The following is a 15624-nucleotide window of genomic DNA, read 5'->3' as shown; positions in this document are numbered from 1 at the left end:
GAGTGATGAGCAATTGTTAAGTGTTGGTCATTTAAACTTGGCAGGGGATACCAGGAATTATGTGATGTTCAATGAGAAACTGCAGAATGCTCAGTCCTTCACAGACTTTCAGGAAGAGTTACTGATCATTACAGGAAGAAGAATACCTTGCTGTATTATCATGAAAAACTTAATGGTGTGTTGCAGAAGCAAGGTGAATCAATAGACAGTTTTTTGGACATATGAATTAATGAATGATGCTCATGTCAATTGAGGGATTTTGCAGAAAGCTGAACAAAGGATGCTCGATGCATTTTTGTGGGGCCTGCCAACTGAAATGTTACTGAAAGTACACATGGAGTTTCCAACAACCCTGAATGAACCAGTGGCAAATGCAGTAGCTTTCAGTAAAATTGATTCTGTGATTAGACCAAGGGAGAAACTGGTAGTGTTTAATATGGACACTGTATCTCAATGGTGTGGTGCTGTGGACCACATTCAATGTTTCTGTACAATGCTACATCAGAGGTTCAGGTAAGTGGGGTACTCTGTTCAAAAATGTCCACAGGCACATAGACGGTGGAATCATTGTAACACTCACGCTCCTGCATTAAACGGTACAGGGAGCAGTGTGGCCACTTTGCGAGGCTCCCAGTTCAAACTATGGGACACCCTGGTGCAAAACCAGTGGCAGACATTCGTCTATTCAGATAAACACTGAAGCACCAAAGAAACTGGTTTAGGCATGCATATTCAAATACAAAGCTATTTAAACAGACAGAATATGGTGCTGTGGTCAGCAATGCCTATATAAGACAATAAGTGTCTGGTGCAGTTGTTTGATCAGTAACTGCTGCTACAGTGGCAGGTTATCAAGATTTAAGTGAGTTTGACATGGTGTTATAGTCAGTTCATGAGCGAAGGGACACAACATCTCTGAGGTAGCAATGAAGTGGGGATTTTCCCCTTTGACCATTTCACGAGTGTACCATGAATATCACGAATCTAGTACAACATCAAATTTCTGATACTGCTGTGCCCGGAAAAGGATCTTGTAAGAATGGGACAAACAACAACTGAAGAGAATCGTTCAATGTGATGGAAGTGCAACCCTTCTGCAAATTGTTGCAGATTTCAATGCTGGGCCATCAACAAGTGTCAGCGTGTGAACCATTCAACAAAACATCATCGATATGGGCTTTCAGAGCCAAAGGTCCACTCATGTACCCTTGATGACTGCACAACACAAAGCTTTAAGCCTCGCCTGTGCCCCTCAAGGCTGACATTGGACTGTTGATGACTGCAAACATGTTGCTTGGTTGCATGAGTCTTGTTTCAAATTGTATTGAGCAGATGGACGTGTATGGGTATGGAGACACCCCCATGGACCCTGCATGTCAGCAGGGGAGTGTTCAAGCTGGTGGAAACTCTGTAATGGTGTGGGGCATGTGCAGTTGGAGTGATATGGGACCCTAGATATGTCTAGATACCACTCTGACAGGTGACACATATGTAGGCATCCTGTCTGATCACCTGCATCCATTCATGTCCAGTGTGCATTCCAACAGAGTTGGGCAATTCCAGCACGACAATGCAAAACCTCAAATGTCTAGAATTGCTATAGAGTGGCTCCAAGATCACTCTTTTGAGTTTAAACACTTCTGCTGACCACCAAACTCCCCAGACATGAACATTATAGCATATCTGGGATGCCTTGCAACATGCTGTTCAGAAGAGATCTCCACCCCCTTGTAATCTTACGAATTTATGGACAGTCCTGCAGGATTCATGATGTCAGTTCCCTCCAGCATTACTTCAGACATTAGTTGGCTTCATGCCACATTGTGTTGTGACACTTCTGTGTGCTCACGGGGGCCCTACACGATATTAGGTAATTGTACCAGTTTCTCTGGCTCTTCAGTGAATAAAGAGAAGGTTGTGTAAGTTGTTGTTGGATATAGGGTCACAGACATCCATGGCTAGCCAGAATATATTGAGTATAGTGGATTTGAGCCCACCACACTGTAGGTTAAGTGATGGGGTTGGTAAAAGTATGAATCCTCTTGGTTCCACTTCATTAGGCTCCTGCATGGGAGGGAGGGACTTCCAAAGATGAGTGGAAGTTCTGCCTTCCACGGGCATTAGCTATGGTATCATTCTAGATCTGGACTTTATGATTAAACATCACATTAAAGTCAATCTGCAGCAGTGCATGGTAGAGTTGGATGGGACATCATTGTGTATCAGCTCTACAGCTGAAAGAGTGGAACTGTTGCAAGGAACACCCAAGATGTCAGGTAAGCCGGTTAAACTGTGTACACAGTCTCTTAGACTCGACTTGCAGGATACAATACCAAAAAATGGATGAATGTAGAAGCTGATCTGTCAATTAATACTGCATGCATGGTAGAGCCCTTGCCAGGGAAAGAGGTACTGGATTGGGTGCAATGTTTTATGTTGTGAAGTAGTATCCATCAGTGTAGATAATTTTGGTTCAGAGGAGGTGAGGCTGTCAAAAGAACCACTGTTAGATAACTTAGACATTTTAGGGGATGAATTAGAAAGAGATACCAAACCAGAGTACCAGATGCTAGGACCGTCTATCAATTTAACTGCACGGAAAAAGTGTCGCATCTGAAAGGATGTGATAAGAATAGATACGTAGAAGATATTAAAATAATATGGAAGATTATTTAAACTGCCTGGAGCACTATTCGCTACTCCACCGAAACAACATGGAATTCCCAGAGGGAATGAGCCTCCTGTACACAAGAAGCCATACTGTGTCCCCACTTTTGAAACCAGTAATGGAGGAGTTCACAGACCAACAACTTCAGGATGGAACAATAGAAGAAACAAGCCATCACATGATAAAAATATTTACAGGTTATCCTGCAATTACAGATTTCTAAATCAGAGAACATACCCCGTGCCTAATATCAAAGAGACAGTAGACAATCTGGGGCAATGCTGTTACTCCACCACTTTAGACTTATGCAGTGGCTATCACCAGCTAGAACTAGCATCAGAAGACCAGCCTAAGACAGAATTTTCAGCCCTATTTGGACACTTCCAGTATCATTGGATGCCTTTCGGTCTGAAAAATGCAATGGCTACGTTCCATCACTTATTAGTCGGAGTTCTATGGGGCCTGAAGCAACAGTAATGCCTAGTTTATCCAGATGACATAATAGTATACTCCAAGGACATGCAGGAGCACATGGTGCACCTGCAGGAAGTTTTTGAATGGTTGTGTGTAGCACAGCTGGCCCTCAGCTTAGAAAAATGTCACTCTGCACAGCTGGAGGTCTACTATTTAGGTCACACTAGTGGCCAGGATGGAGTACAAACTGATTCATGATTTATGCAAGTTGTAAAAGATTTTCCAATGCCTAGCACAGCAAAAGAAGTAAAATCATATCTCATGATCAAGAATTTCTGTAAAAAATACATACCAGTATTTGCAGAGGTAGCAACATCCCTTACCCATTTTTTTTTTTTTTTTTTTTTTTTTTTTTTTTTTTTAAGCATTTCAACAGTTAAAGGAATTCTCATTTTTCCAGACTATTGAAAACAGTTTATCTTGTCTTATGATTTGATCAACCTTGATTTTAACAATGTTCTGAGCCACGAGATAGATGGGAGGGAACACTCCATAGCCTATGCTTCCAGGTAACTGAATAAAGCAGAAAAAAAGCTATTCAAGTACAGATAAGGAAGTGTTGGCACTACTGTTTCATATCACATATTTTCGCTTCTGTTTGTATGGGAAGTGTTTCAGTGTCAAGACACACCACACTAAACTAGACTAACCCACTGAGGGGAAGACTCACAGTAATGCTAATGGATTAAGCCACATAGTATGCACTGTAAAATGCATTGGAATAAGCACAGAAGAGTGGCACAGAGCTCAGGCCACTGACCTCAACTGTGAAACATACACAGTTCAGCTCTGATGAAGGAGTGCTTTACCAGCACAATGCAGCCACTGCATCATTGTGCCACTCTGCTTCTGGGATGAAGTATTGTGGCAAGCTTGTGATTCCCTCTTGGCAAAGGATAGTGGATGATGAGCCATGGAATGCTGTGTTGCAGATAATTACTGGTGGTCACAGAAGAAACAATACATTGAGTGCTACATAAAAAAAATGCATCCCTTATGCTCAAACAGCTGATCTGAGTTGTCAGTGAATACCACTGCAAAGGTTGCCTAAATATGAGAAACCATCTCAAATGATTGGCTTTGCCGTGCTAGGCCCTTTTGCACAAACACTAGCAGGAAACTGATATGCATTAATTATCATTGATCATTTCTCATGTTACTTGGTCATGATTGTCATACCAGACCATCAAGCAGACACAGTGACTCATGCTTTTGTTAACTGTTGTCTATCGAAATTCAGTACACCAGAAGCAAAAACAACAGATCATGACACACACTTTACATCTGAATTGTTTATTGCATATTAAAAAGTTATCAATTGATGCCCTTCACCTGCAAGCAAACAGTAGAACAAAGACAGTTCATAGGTCAATGAGTAAAATGTTAAGTTAGTGAACAGTAGCCACAACAATTGGGACACTGTATTGCAGTATGTCATAAGTGCGTGCAATTAAAAAATCCATGAAAACATGGGTCTTTTGCCCTACTAGGTTGTTTCTGGTCGAAAACTGTCCTCACCATCTGAATTATGTCCACCTACTCCAGGGGAGACTACTGTTCAAAGGCATATGGCATCAGGAGGAAAAAACTAACACAAAGGCTCTAGAAAGACAACAAAACACTACACAAAAAATGGAAGTGGATTATATTATCTAATCCAGACATTCTGAAGAGAAATAAAAAAAAAGTCCATTCCACAGTACCAAGAACCATATCAGGTACTTGAAACAACATCCCCAGTTAATGTTAAAATACAACTTCTGACCCAAACCACACAATTGTTCTTATAAGAAGGATTCAACCATTTTAAGATGAAATGAAAGCACTGCCTCAATTGCTGGCAGCTCCTTTTGAAGAGAGAAGGGACTTGGGTAGACTGTTCCAGCACACCCATACACCTTAAGAACATGAGGTGGCCTTACGAGCTGAATGCTTTTATTTGCTTGTTGGTTATTAAGTATCAAGCTATGTCTATATCGAATGCTTTGGGAGCCAAAGACCACATCATCATCCGGGTTGCTGCTATCTAAGCTGCAGTTCATTTTTGGAAATATGAGAGTGATCCCAAAAATGAGGTCTTGTTTTCTTCTTTTTGTAAATGGAAAAAAATCTTCTCTTTAACAACTGATAATCATTATAAAGGTTGAATATTCCTCTACTTTCCAATATAATAACCATTTCACTTGGCAAATTTTGTAGATGTTGAGGCAGTTTTTGTAGGCTCATGTGGTACCAGTGTGCCACCATGTTTTTATGGAAATGGTGGGCTTTGCACTTAATTTCACCATCACCACTAAAGAACCTTCTGCTTGAACATTCCTTCAATTTAGAAAACAAGTGGTAGTCTACTTAGGAAACAATGTGTAGCCATTGGGTGCCAATTCCAGACTATTGTGAGAGTTGTGTGACACCGTTCCATCAAAACTGTTGCGGAATAACGATGGTTCGATGGGTGACGCAGAAGCAAGCAGTTGTTTAAATGTTTACTTATGCCTCAGAAGTCAAGAAATCAATCAAAAATACCCCCTTTCAATCCCAAAACACAGTTTTCTTGAATCTGTCAGCAGACTGATTGAATTTTCATGGCTTGAGCAAGGAGGATGCCAATGCTCACATGATTGCTGTATGGTTGCAGGTATGAATGGAATACCCCAAGTTTTGTCAGCCATGACAATCAAATCCTAAATGTTGTCATTTTTTGCATTGCATTGAAGAAATTAACAGGAAGATGAAATGTGTTGCCATTGAAGTCTGCTGTAGCCAGTTGTGGGACCCTCTTGTGCATACTTTCTGATAGTGAACTTTTCAGTCAATGTCTCATGAATAGTGTTACAAGGAATCTCAGGAGCCAAAAACATGAACTCAGTTACAGTGAACCTCTTATTCTGATGCACGACTTATTCAATCGTTGTGACTCTTCAGTTAGAAACCGATAGTCTCTCAGTTCTTTTTTGGCTGTGAATTTCAGTGCAACCAGCTGTTAACATCCTGCAATACTAGCAGATATTTTGACATTCATGCACTGCTTCTCCTACACTTCTATCAATCAACAACGAATTTGACAGATTTAAAGCCTTCCCATTCAAAAATTAAATAAGTGAGTGAATTTTCACCTGGCAGTAGCAGCACGTGGGGAGTTCCATTACAAATGGCTACCAAGCCACAAGTGAGCATTCTGATGGCTGAGCAATGGTTTGTTTGTGAGTGGGGTAAGTGATATGCATAGCAATGTGAACAGCAGTTGTTCAAACAATTTCACCACCATACTCATCTTTATATATTTCTACCAAATACATCACACTAATATATTTTTAAGACAGGTGTCAACAAATAATTACGCATTGCATTGGTTTGACAGGAAGAACAATACCTTTATTAGCATGACATTTAGCACCAGGAATGGCACTTGACAAAAATTTTCTCTTCTCTCTCTCTCTCTCTCTCTCTCTCCCCCCCCCCCCCCCCCCACACACACACACACACACACACACACAATCATATAACAATCCCGATGTGTTCACCAGTCAAATAACATTTTATAATATTTTGTACCTGTACTTTGTTGGTGTTGTCTGCAACAGCAAATAAAGGCAGTGTAAAATTAAGGTCGTCACTTTGCCATAATGCATCGAATGTGCTTAGAAGAGTGACATTATTCCCAGAAGCAGAAGGATCAAATTTCCAGAGTCTGACATTTTTATTGGTACATGACAGAAATCCGTGTATACTGCTATCTACACTGATAGAGCTCAGGCAGTATATATCCCTGCAATGCAAATACAAGCAAATGAGTTTAATATTCTAGGTTTACATGCACACTAACATAAGATATTGTTTGCAAAAATAATGGATATTTTGTTTTAATTTTTAATCTTTTTTACAATACATTTCCTTTTTATTTTATTTTTATTAGTATTATTTTAGTTCTGTGCTGACCAAAGAGGATACATTTCAATTTTCTCTTCTTTTTATTGTTTTTCCTTGCAATTCCAATATCTTTTCATCTTCTACTGGTGTAGTTATTTAGTTTAATCTATACAGTGTTTCTGATTCTTTTATGTTTTCTGTCTGTGTCCCCTCTTAAATGTATTTTATTTCTGATTCTTGGCTGTTGTTTCATTATGCCCTTTTTTCATTTTATTTATGTGATAGAAGATATTGTTGGTAATTTGTTTCCAAAAAACCATCTTTTTGGGATTGTTTTTAATTAGTCACCACTGATAGTGTAAACCACACAGAAAAGATTAACCTGAATGTTATTAATAGTTCCAATCTTTTCTATAATGCTCAGGTAAATTTTGTCATCTATTGTTGTGATATATTAAAATTATATGAATAGATACCTTTACCTGCATATGAAACAACTGTAATCGATCTGATGCTGCAATGCAGGCTCATGCTTAAGCATGTCTGAGTGATTAAAAGCACTGCTAAAAGGCCAGATTCTGCACTTCATTCACTCACCTTCTCCCATCTGCACCACATTGCAGCAAGCAGTTCAGGAATGCCCTACACTGTGGCATTAAGGAAGCAAGAAGGGGGTGCAAGATAGATTTCACCTGGTATTGAATATAGAGGAAAAAATTCAATCAAAACTGCCAATGGAAATATTCCAGCATAATACAGACATTCTATTTTATGCTATCTTAACCTCTGTACCAGGCTTGCTCCAACTAGGAATTTTGCCTAGTGGGTTCCCCTCAGTAGATGGGTGGCAAGCAGGCAGAATTGTTGCATGTTGTCGGTCTTGGCTGTGTAAACAAATCTATTGTCTCACTGCATTTACACCTCATGCTCTGAATATGGATTCAGCTGAGAAGAGAGCACATTCTAGTGCAAACAGAATCCCAGTGGGATGGGTAAAGGCTTTTTGTGCAAATTGGAGAATGTGCTAAATTATAACGTGTAGTCTTTCAGGGCTGGTATCTTCATTAAGATGCACGACACCCTTTTACAACCCCCTGGGGTGTATAAAATTCTGTGTAGTTGTGGGAAGGTTTATATTGGAACAACAAAAAGAAGTGTTAATATCTGCCTAACTGAACACAAAAGTACCTGTAGTCTGGGACACACTGACGAATTGGTTGTAGTGGAACATGTTTTTGAAGATGGTGATCATGAAATCAAATTTAGTGAGACAAACGTGCTTGATATGACATCACATTACTAAGGATGTATGTACAGATAAGCAATAGAGATCTATAACACCACAATAATTTTAACAGAAAAGAAGAAGGCCTAAAGTTAGATAAGGTATGGTGGTCGACTTTGTACCAATGATGTGACAATCAGTTACTTTTGATAGACAGTAGACGTTAGTCAGAGAGAGTTTCACTGTTGACAGCATGTGACAAGTGGTGGCACCCTCTATGCACTCTATATAAATGGGACCTCCACTGCCTAGCGACCAGTCATTGTCTCACTTCACAAGACGCTGCCCACAGTTGGCAACTAAACATCAAAAGGTAGAATTTCTAGGGTTCAACCATGGTCTCTTAGGCCAGAAGTTTTAATTAATGAATGTGCTAAATGTTTAATATGTGGAAGTTCTGTTGCAGAAAAAAATATAACATTGCGTGACATTACATTCCAAACATGATGACATGTGCAACAGTTTTCAGGGAGACAAGCATTTGCAACTAATTGCAAAGCTAAAAGAATCCACCAGCAATGAGGTAAGCTCTTTTATTTCAGTTAACTTAATATCAACTATTAGACTTATATTACAATTTTATTTACCCAACAATTTCATTTCTGGGAATATGAAGTTACAAGCCATCATGCAGTGAGGGTGAGCTTTAAAATGGCTCACCCAACTGCTGGAGCTTTAACCATTCTCCACTGAGTCATTTGTGGAAGAATGCCTCAACACTGCCAGAGAAGCCATGTATCGTCTAACTAAATCACAATTTAATGCAGTCTGTGTGTATCATCATACAACTGCATGCTGTATACTAGAGGTTAGCACAGGTGTTGAATGACAACTAACGCTGAGATGGCAACAATTAATTGCATATTCTCTATGCCTTGATGAAAGTAACAACATTATTGATACAGCAGAATTAAGGATTTTTGTCCAAGAAGTGGATATAGATCTGATTATCACAGAAGAACTTCTGGATTTAATGCTGATGAGAGATACATGTACTGGGGAAAATACATTTTGTGTCACTGAACAGGCCCTTCAGAATATGAATCTCCCCTTCCCCTGGAAATAAGCTGGTTTCCCTTGCCACTGATACCACACCAAATATGACCAGTTGTAATTAGGGATTTGTGAGACTTCTGAAAACTAAGCTGATATCAGGACAGAAATTCCACTCAGTGGAGGCACTTTGTGCCTTGACTGTGCAAGTTGACATGGTTATGAATGTAGTTGTTAGGTCTCTAAACTGAATCAAAGGCAGTTTTGAGAGTTAATGGATTAACTGGAATCTGATTTCAATGATATACCCTCTTTTTGTCATATAAGATAGCTAAGTAGGGGCAAAACACCCTCGAATGTTTCCTCCTTTTGTATTACCAAGTAAATCATTTTATGGATATGAAAGGGAGGTTAGTTCCTGAGCTTTCTGGCTCTCACTGTATAGCTCATATAGCAATTGTTCCAATAACTTACGTGAATGCAGCCACATGACGTCATCGACAACTGCCGATATTTCAACAGGAGCATACCCTGCCATTTCCAAGGTAAAACTGGAGCATGTAAGTGCTGTGCAAGCCAATTTAAAACCTTGGTTTTCAGAGAAACTCCATAAAGATAATAAACACACACACACACACACACACACACCACACACACATTCTCTCTCTCTCTCTCTCTCTCTCTCTCTCTCTCTCTCTCCCCCCCCCCCCCTCCCCCCTTGCTCACTGAAGTTTTGCCTTGAAAATGGCAGGGTGAGCTCCTGTTGAAATATTGGCAGTTGTTGACAATGTCAGCTGCCTGCATTCCCATGAGTTATTTGAACATTGTATATGCCAGGAGAAACTCAGGTTCAGCCTAGCACTTGGTACTGACATAATGGCCCATTTGAACACTTTCAATGCTTCTTTTCCAGGAAAAGGACAATTAATTGTATCTCTGTTTGCCAAAATTTGCATAATGTAAATGAAGTTGGAGACAGAGAGAAATCAATTCTAGAATAGCAATTTCATGCATTTTCCAAATGCGATGAAATTTGTAGCTACCATAAATAATAATCTTTAGTTATTCATTCAGTCTCTCAATAATTGAGGTGTAATATTCATGAAAAGATTGGAGGATTTGAACTCATTTGAGCCATTGTTTGATATCTTCATGTCAAAATGTTCAATTGATGTCAGAACTGTGTGCACAGAGGTGCAATTAGAATTAACAGATGTGCAACATGCTCATTTTATTAAGGAGAAGTTTAGAATGGTGAAGGACATCCTCAGTTTTATTCTTACTTTCCACAGGATAGACTCCCTAAACTACATGTGAAAATGGCAGCTATAATGGACATATTTGGTCCTATAAATTTATGTGAACAAGTTTTCTCAGCCTTAAAACTTTGCAAATTGAAACATCAATGACAACTCACAGATGGCCATCTGAGGGCTGTTCTTTGACTGCACACCACTAGTGGTATTTGTCCACGCATTCCCTTGCTTACAGGAAATATACACTGTAATTAGTAAAATAAATAAAAGAAAGCAAAATAAAGATGCCTGCATTTTTGTATGTAATGTAAATACATTGTAAATAATAAAACAGAATTAGATTTCACCAGCTGCCACCAAATCCCTATCATGTCCTGGTATGACACACTACTACCAATGCCTGCTCATTTAAGCTGGGCATGCTCTCTCACTTCATTTTGCTGCACTGTGACACGTGATTGCTGATAAACTATCTGCATCTATGTCAGGCCAGCCTGGCTGTACTGGGCTAGGGTAATCAGGCACCCAGATGACCATCTCTGCTCTATACAAGGTGTTTGGAAATTCCTCTTAACAAATTTCTAAGACTTGTAGATGGGAATGTGAGCATAATATTTTGAACAGGAACTAAAGTCTGCAAACATACCATTTCTGTGCTACAGCCATTTGAAAACATGTTTGATAGGTAAGTATGCACAGGTTAGTCATGGCGGGGGTGGTTACGCCAGATTGGCTGATGTTATTTGATTTCTATCCTACCTCTATGACCTGGTGTGAGTCTCATTCTGCAAGTGTTAGAGCAACATGGTTGAGTATACGTTTGCAGAATAAACCAACGTGATCCTCCTGCATAGCAACACTCACATTAAAGGAATTGCAGCTCGTCACCTTTATCAAGATTGGTCTCCACGTCTGACTCCATCGCATACCATTTTTGCCACAATTACGTAACAGCTTCAGAAAGGGTACCTAAACTCTAAGCAGGCATGACTGCAATGCTCCAAGGAGATGCTGCACACCCAAAATGGAAGAGGCTGTACTTCATCACACTGAAGAGAACCCGTCAATGAGTACATGAGCAATTTCTTTAGCTATTAATGAGTGGAACTGTAGCACAAGTGATGTACTGGGTCGTGTCTAATCAATTACTTATGAAAGTGGTCACATTCAACATGTTTTGAAATGGTTGTAGCACATTTCTGTACATGGGTTCCAATACAAAATATTATCTACTCACTCCCCTGTGCAAGCCCGGGAAGTCTGAATGCCTACATAAGTGAGGATTTTTTATGGTATCGAGTAAGCAGAAAGAGAACATGGAAAAAGATGTAAGTAAAACTGTCCATCTTAAATACCAGTGTGACAATAGTGAGAGGAATATAAACATAAGACAAAGATATGACCCAGGTTTAATGACACAAACTGAAAAAAATCACTGCATAGTACCAGAAGCAACGGGAGCAAGTGATGTGCTCAGTATATTACAGGAAGGGGAACTATTAAATTTAAAGCCAACTGTTAGAATACTTCACCAAAATGTTTAATACACAAACAATAAAACAGAGGAACTCGAGGTAATATTACAGGAATATAGGCCAAACATTCTAGTAGTTACCAAACATGGGCTAAAAGAAAATATCATAGGAACGTACAACTTGAAGAATTATGTGATAGTAGACAGTTTTTGCAGAACTTCCTATAAAGGTGGTGGGGTTGCCATTTTTTCTAACTAAAAATCAACTAAAGCCATAAATATAACAAAATATAATATAGAATTGAGCTTTGAAGCTACAGCACTGGAAACTAAAATTGCTGGGAATTTATGTTGTGTATTAGGTTTGTATCGATCACCAAATGGTGTAATTAAAACCTTCTTTGAACAGCTGGAAGATATAATCCAACACCTCTCAAAAACATATGCTTATTTGATCATTATAGGAGATCTGAACATAGACACAAGTAAAAATACAGACAATACTAAGACCCTACTGGACTTATTGTGCATATACAATCTAAAAATAAAAATAGATAAACCAACCAGAATAACAAATCATAGTGAAACAATAATTGATCATGTAATAACAAATATTCCTACATGCTATTGTGACACACAGGTAATAAACTCCACATTAGCATACCATTTTGCAATCATGATAGACAGAAATATAAAGACTAGTGATTCAGTGCAGAAGATATGGGAGATGAGAAGACAGAACTACCCACATAACATAAATCAGCTACAAAAGATGTTAAAGGCAGAAAACTGGGAAACAATATATGCAGCTAAAGATGCAAACACAAAATGGAACCAGTTTTTTCCTTTATTCAATAATAATTATGATGTTACATGTCCTGTTAGTAAAAGGCTTGCCAGAAAGCAACAAAAAAAGGAAAGCTGGGTGACTGGAGAAGTAATCCATGCCAGAAATAATCTGAGAGTGTATTATGACCTCTCCAAAAAAAAAAAAAAAAAAAAAAAAAAAAAAAAAAAAAAAAAAAAAAAAAAAAAAAAAAATAATACTGAGGCCTACAACACACTGTATAAAATAAAAAAGAAAGAGTACTGTAGTTTTATCAGAGAAACTAAAGAATCATTCATCAGGATGTCTATAGATAAGGGAAAGAACTACTCAAAAGGTTTATGGTCTTTCATTAATGAAGAGAGAGGAAAATTAACAAATTGGGCAGACGACATCTGCCCACTGATGAGTGGGAAAAGCAACGCAAACCCTCTAGAAATAGCCAATACTTTTAACGGATATTATATTACTGTAGCGGATGAATTAATAAGACAAAATAAAACAAATGCAGTAAGTAAATTGTTAAGCCCCCCCACATACAAATCATACTATGGTTTTCATACCTACAACAGATACAGAAGTGTCAAACCTAATAAAACAACTTAAAATTAAACATTCATCTGTCTTAGAGGGTGTCACATCACATCTCACAAAGGAATGCAAAGAATGTATATTAAAACCATTGACACGCATGCTGAATGCTGTGATAGAAGAAGGTATATGTCCAGATTCACTGAAAGTAAGTAAAGTGAAGCCAATCTTTAAGAAAGGGAACAGGGATGAATTAGGAAATTACAGGCCAATATCATTGATCTCAACATTTGCTAAAATCTGTGAAATGATGATAAAGAATTGTAAGTTTTATAACAAAGTACAGTATACTGCATTCATCACTATATGGTTTCAGAGAAGGGAAGTCAACAAAAACAGCATCAACAGATATAATTGAGCACATTCTTAATTTACTTGACAGGCAACAAAAGACTTGTGGGATTTTCATGGACCTATCAAGGCATTTGATTGTGTGAACCACTCAAAATTAATGATGAAATTATATCAGTATGGAATTAGAGGAAAATGACATACTTAAATTATACATTACAAATAGAAAACAATGCATAGAAATCAGACATACTAGTGGGGGAAATATAACAAACTACAGATCAGAATTGCAAACAGTCAAACACGGTGTGCCGCAAGGTCGGTGCTTGGGCCAATACAATTTATACTCTACGTAATATATATATAAATCAGAAACTTATAATGTATGCTGATGACACAACACTCATTTGCACAGCTGACACAAATGAGGAGCTTGAGAAGGAAGCACTCCTGAATATCGAAAATGCAAATAAATATTTAACACAAAACAACCTTTTTGTGAATCAGTCTAAAACAATGAATGTAGTATTTCAGACCAAGCATAGTGAAAATTATTATATAAATGGAAAGACTATTAAAGAAGTAACAAGTACAAACTTTCTAGAAACTATAATAGACAAACATTTGGCATGGGGGGAGCACATAGATGCACTTTTAAAAAGATAAACAAACAGATTTTCATCATGCATAAAGGAGGAGGAGGAGGAGATTACTGTTTAACGTCCCGTCGACAACGAGGTCATTAGAGATGGAGCACAAGCTCGGATTACAGAAGGATGGGGAAGGAAATCGGCCGTGCCCTTTCTAAGGAACCATCCCGGCATTTGCCTGAAGCGATTTAGGGAAATCACGGAAAACCTAAATCAGGATGGCCAGACGCGGGATTGAACCGTCGTCTTCATCATGCATAAAACAGCTAAGACTGTGGAAGATAAAGTCCTCAGATCTTGTCTTCCCACATTTGTCTTATTCAGTTCATATATGGGGAAGTGCACAAGCTGGCTACTTAAAAAGAGTATTCACAATTCAGAAAAGGGCAGTGAGATGCATTGCAAAAATACCACCAAGACAGACCTGTAGGCAAGATTTTGTACACTGTAATATTATGACAATATATTCACTGTACATATACCAAAGCATAATGGTGGTAAGGTCAAGTGATAAACACCTCCTAAATAAAGATGTACACAAACACGGTACAAGAGGAAATGAAAATTACTACATGATAAACAGAAATCTAAAACTGTCTATGACTGCCCCTGAAGAAGCAGGCAATAGGTTTTTTAATAAACTCCCCAAAATCATTAAAAAAGAAACAGACTTAAAATGTTTTAAAAATCATTTGAAACTATATCTTACAGAGAAATGTATATATAGATTGAGTGAATACTAAGATGGTGTTTAAATATGTTATATCATTACTGAAATGTACCTTTAAAAATTATCATTTCTGTATGTTGTTTGGATGTGTGTGTATACAGAATGTGAAACACGTAATAACTTTGTATGCTTATAGACTATTCCTGTTAAATTATTTGTTTCATTTATATATAATGAAATCAAGTTTGATGTTAATAGCCTATTGTATGACACACCCAGTACTCTCAGCTGGAGTCCATGGGCAAAGAATAAATAAATAAATTTAACATTTTAATTCGAAATTATCAGCAGTAGTTGCAAGTGATTTATTATGAAATCATTCATATGAGTCGAATAACGTTTAAAACATATTATTTGTAAGAGATTTGTTTATTTAAACCACTTTAAACCACAAGAAACAGTAAAAGCAATCATTGACTAAATTTCAACATTTCAATATTTCAAAGACTATGTCCCAATTTTTTAAAGAGCATAGTGAGTGGCACACAATGTTTCTCAAAACCGCTGGACTTGCTTCTG

At 38.1% G+C, this 15624-nt stretch overlaps 1 protein-coding gene across 1 annotated transcript in view; it reads right to left on the bottom strand.

The window, feature by feature from the left end:
* Positions 1-15624, bottom strand: part of LOC126470597 (apoptotic protease-activating factor 1) — a 262484-nt gene that overhangs the window by 52722 nt on the left and 194138 nt on the right. The window contains exon 15 of the mRNA XM_050098549.1: positions 6695-6908. Within this exon, the coding sequence (XP_049954506.1) occupies positions 6695-6908 (214 nt within the window). The remainder of the gene's footprint in view (positions 1-6694; positions 6909-15624) is intronic.

The sequence above is a fragment of the Schistocerca serialis genome, chromosome 3 (assembly GCF_023864345.2).
Source record: "Schistocerca serialis cubense isolate TAMUIC-IGC-003099 chromosome 3, iqSchSeri2.2, whole genome shotgun sequence".
NCBI lineage: Eukaryota > Metazoa > Arthropoda > Insecta > Orthoptera > Acrididae > Schistocerca > Schistocerca serialis.
This window is presented reverse-complemented; position numbering and strand designations above follow the sequence as displayed.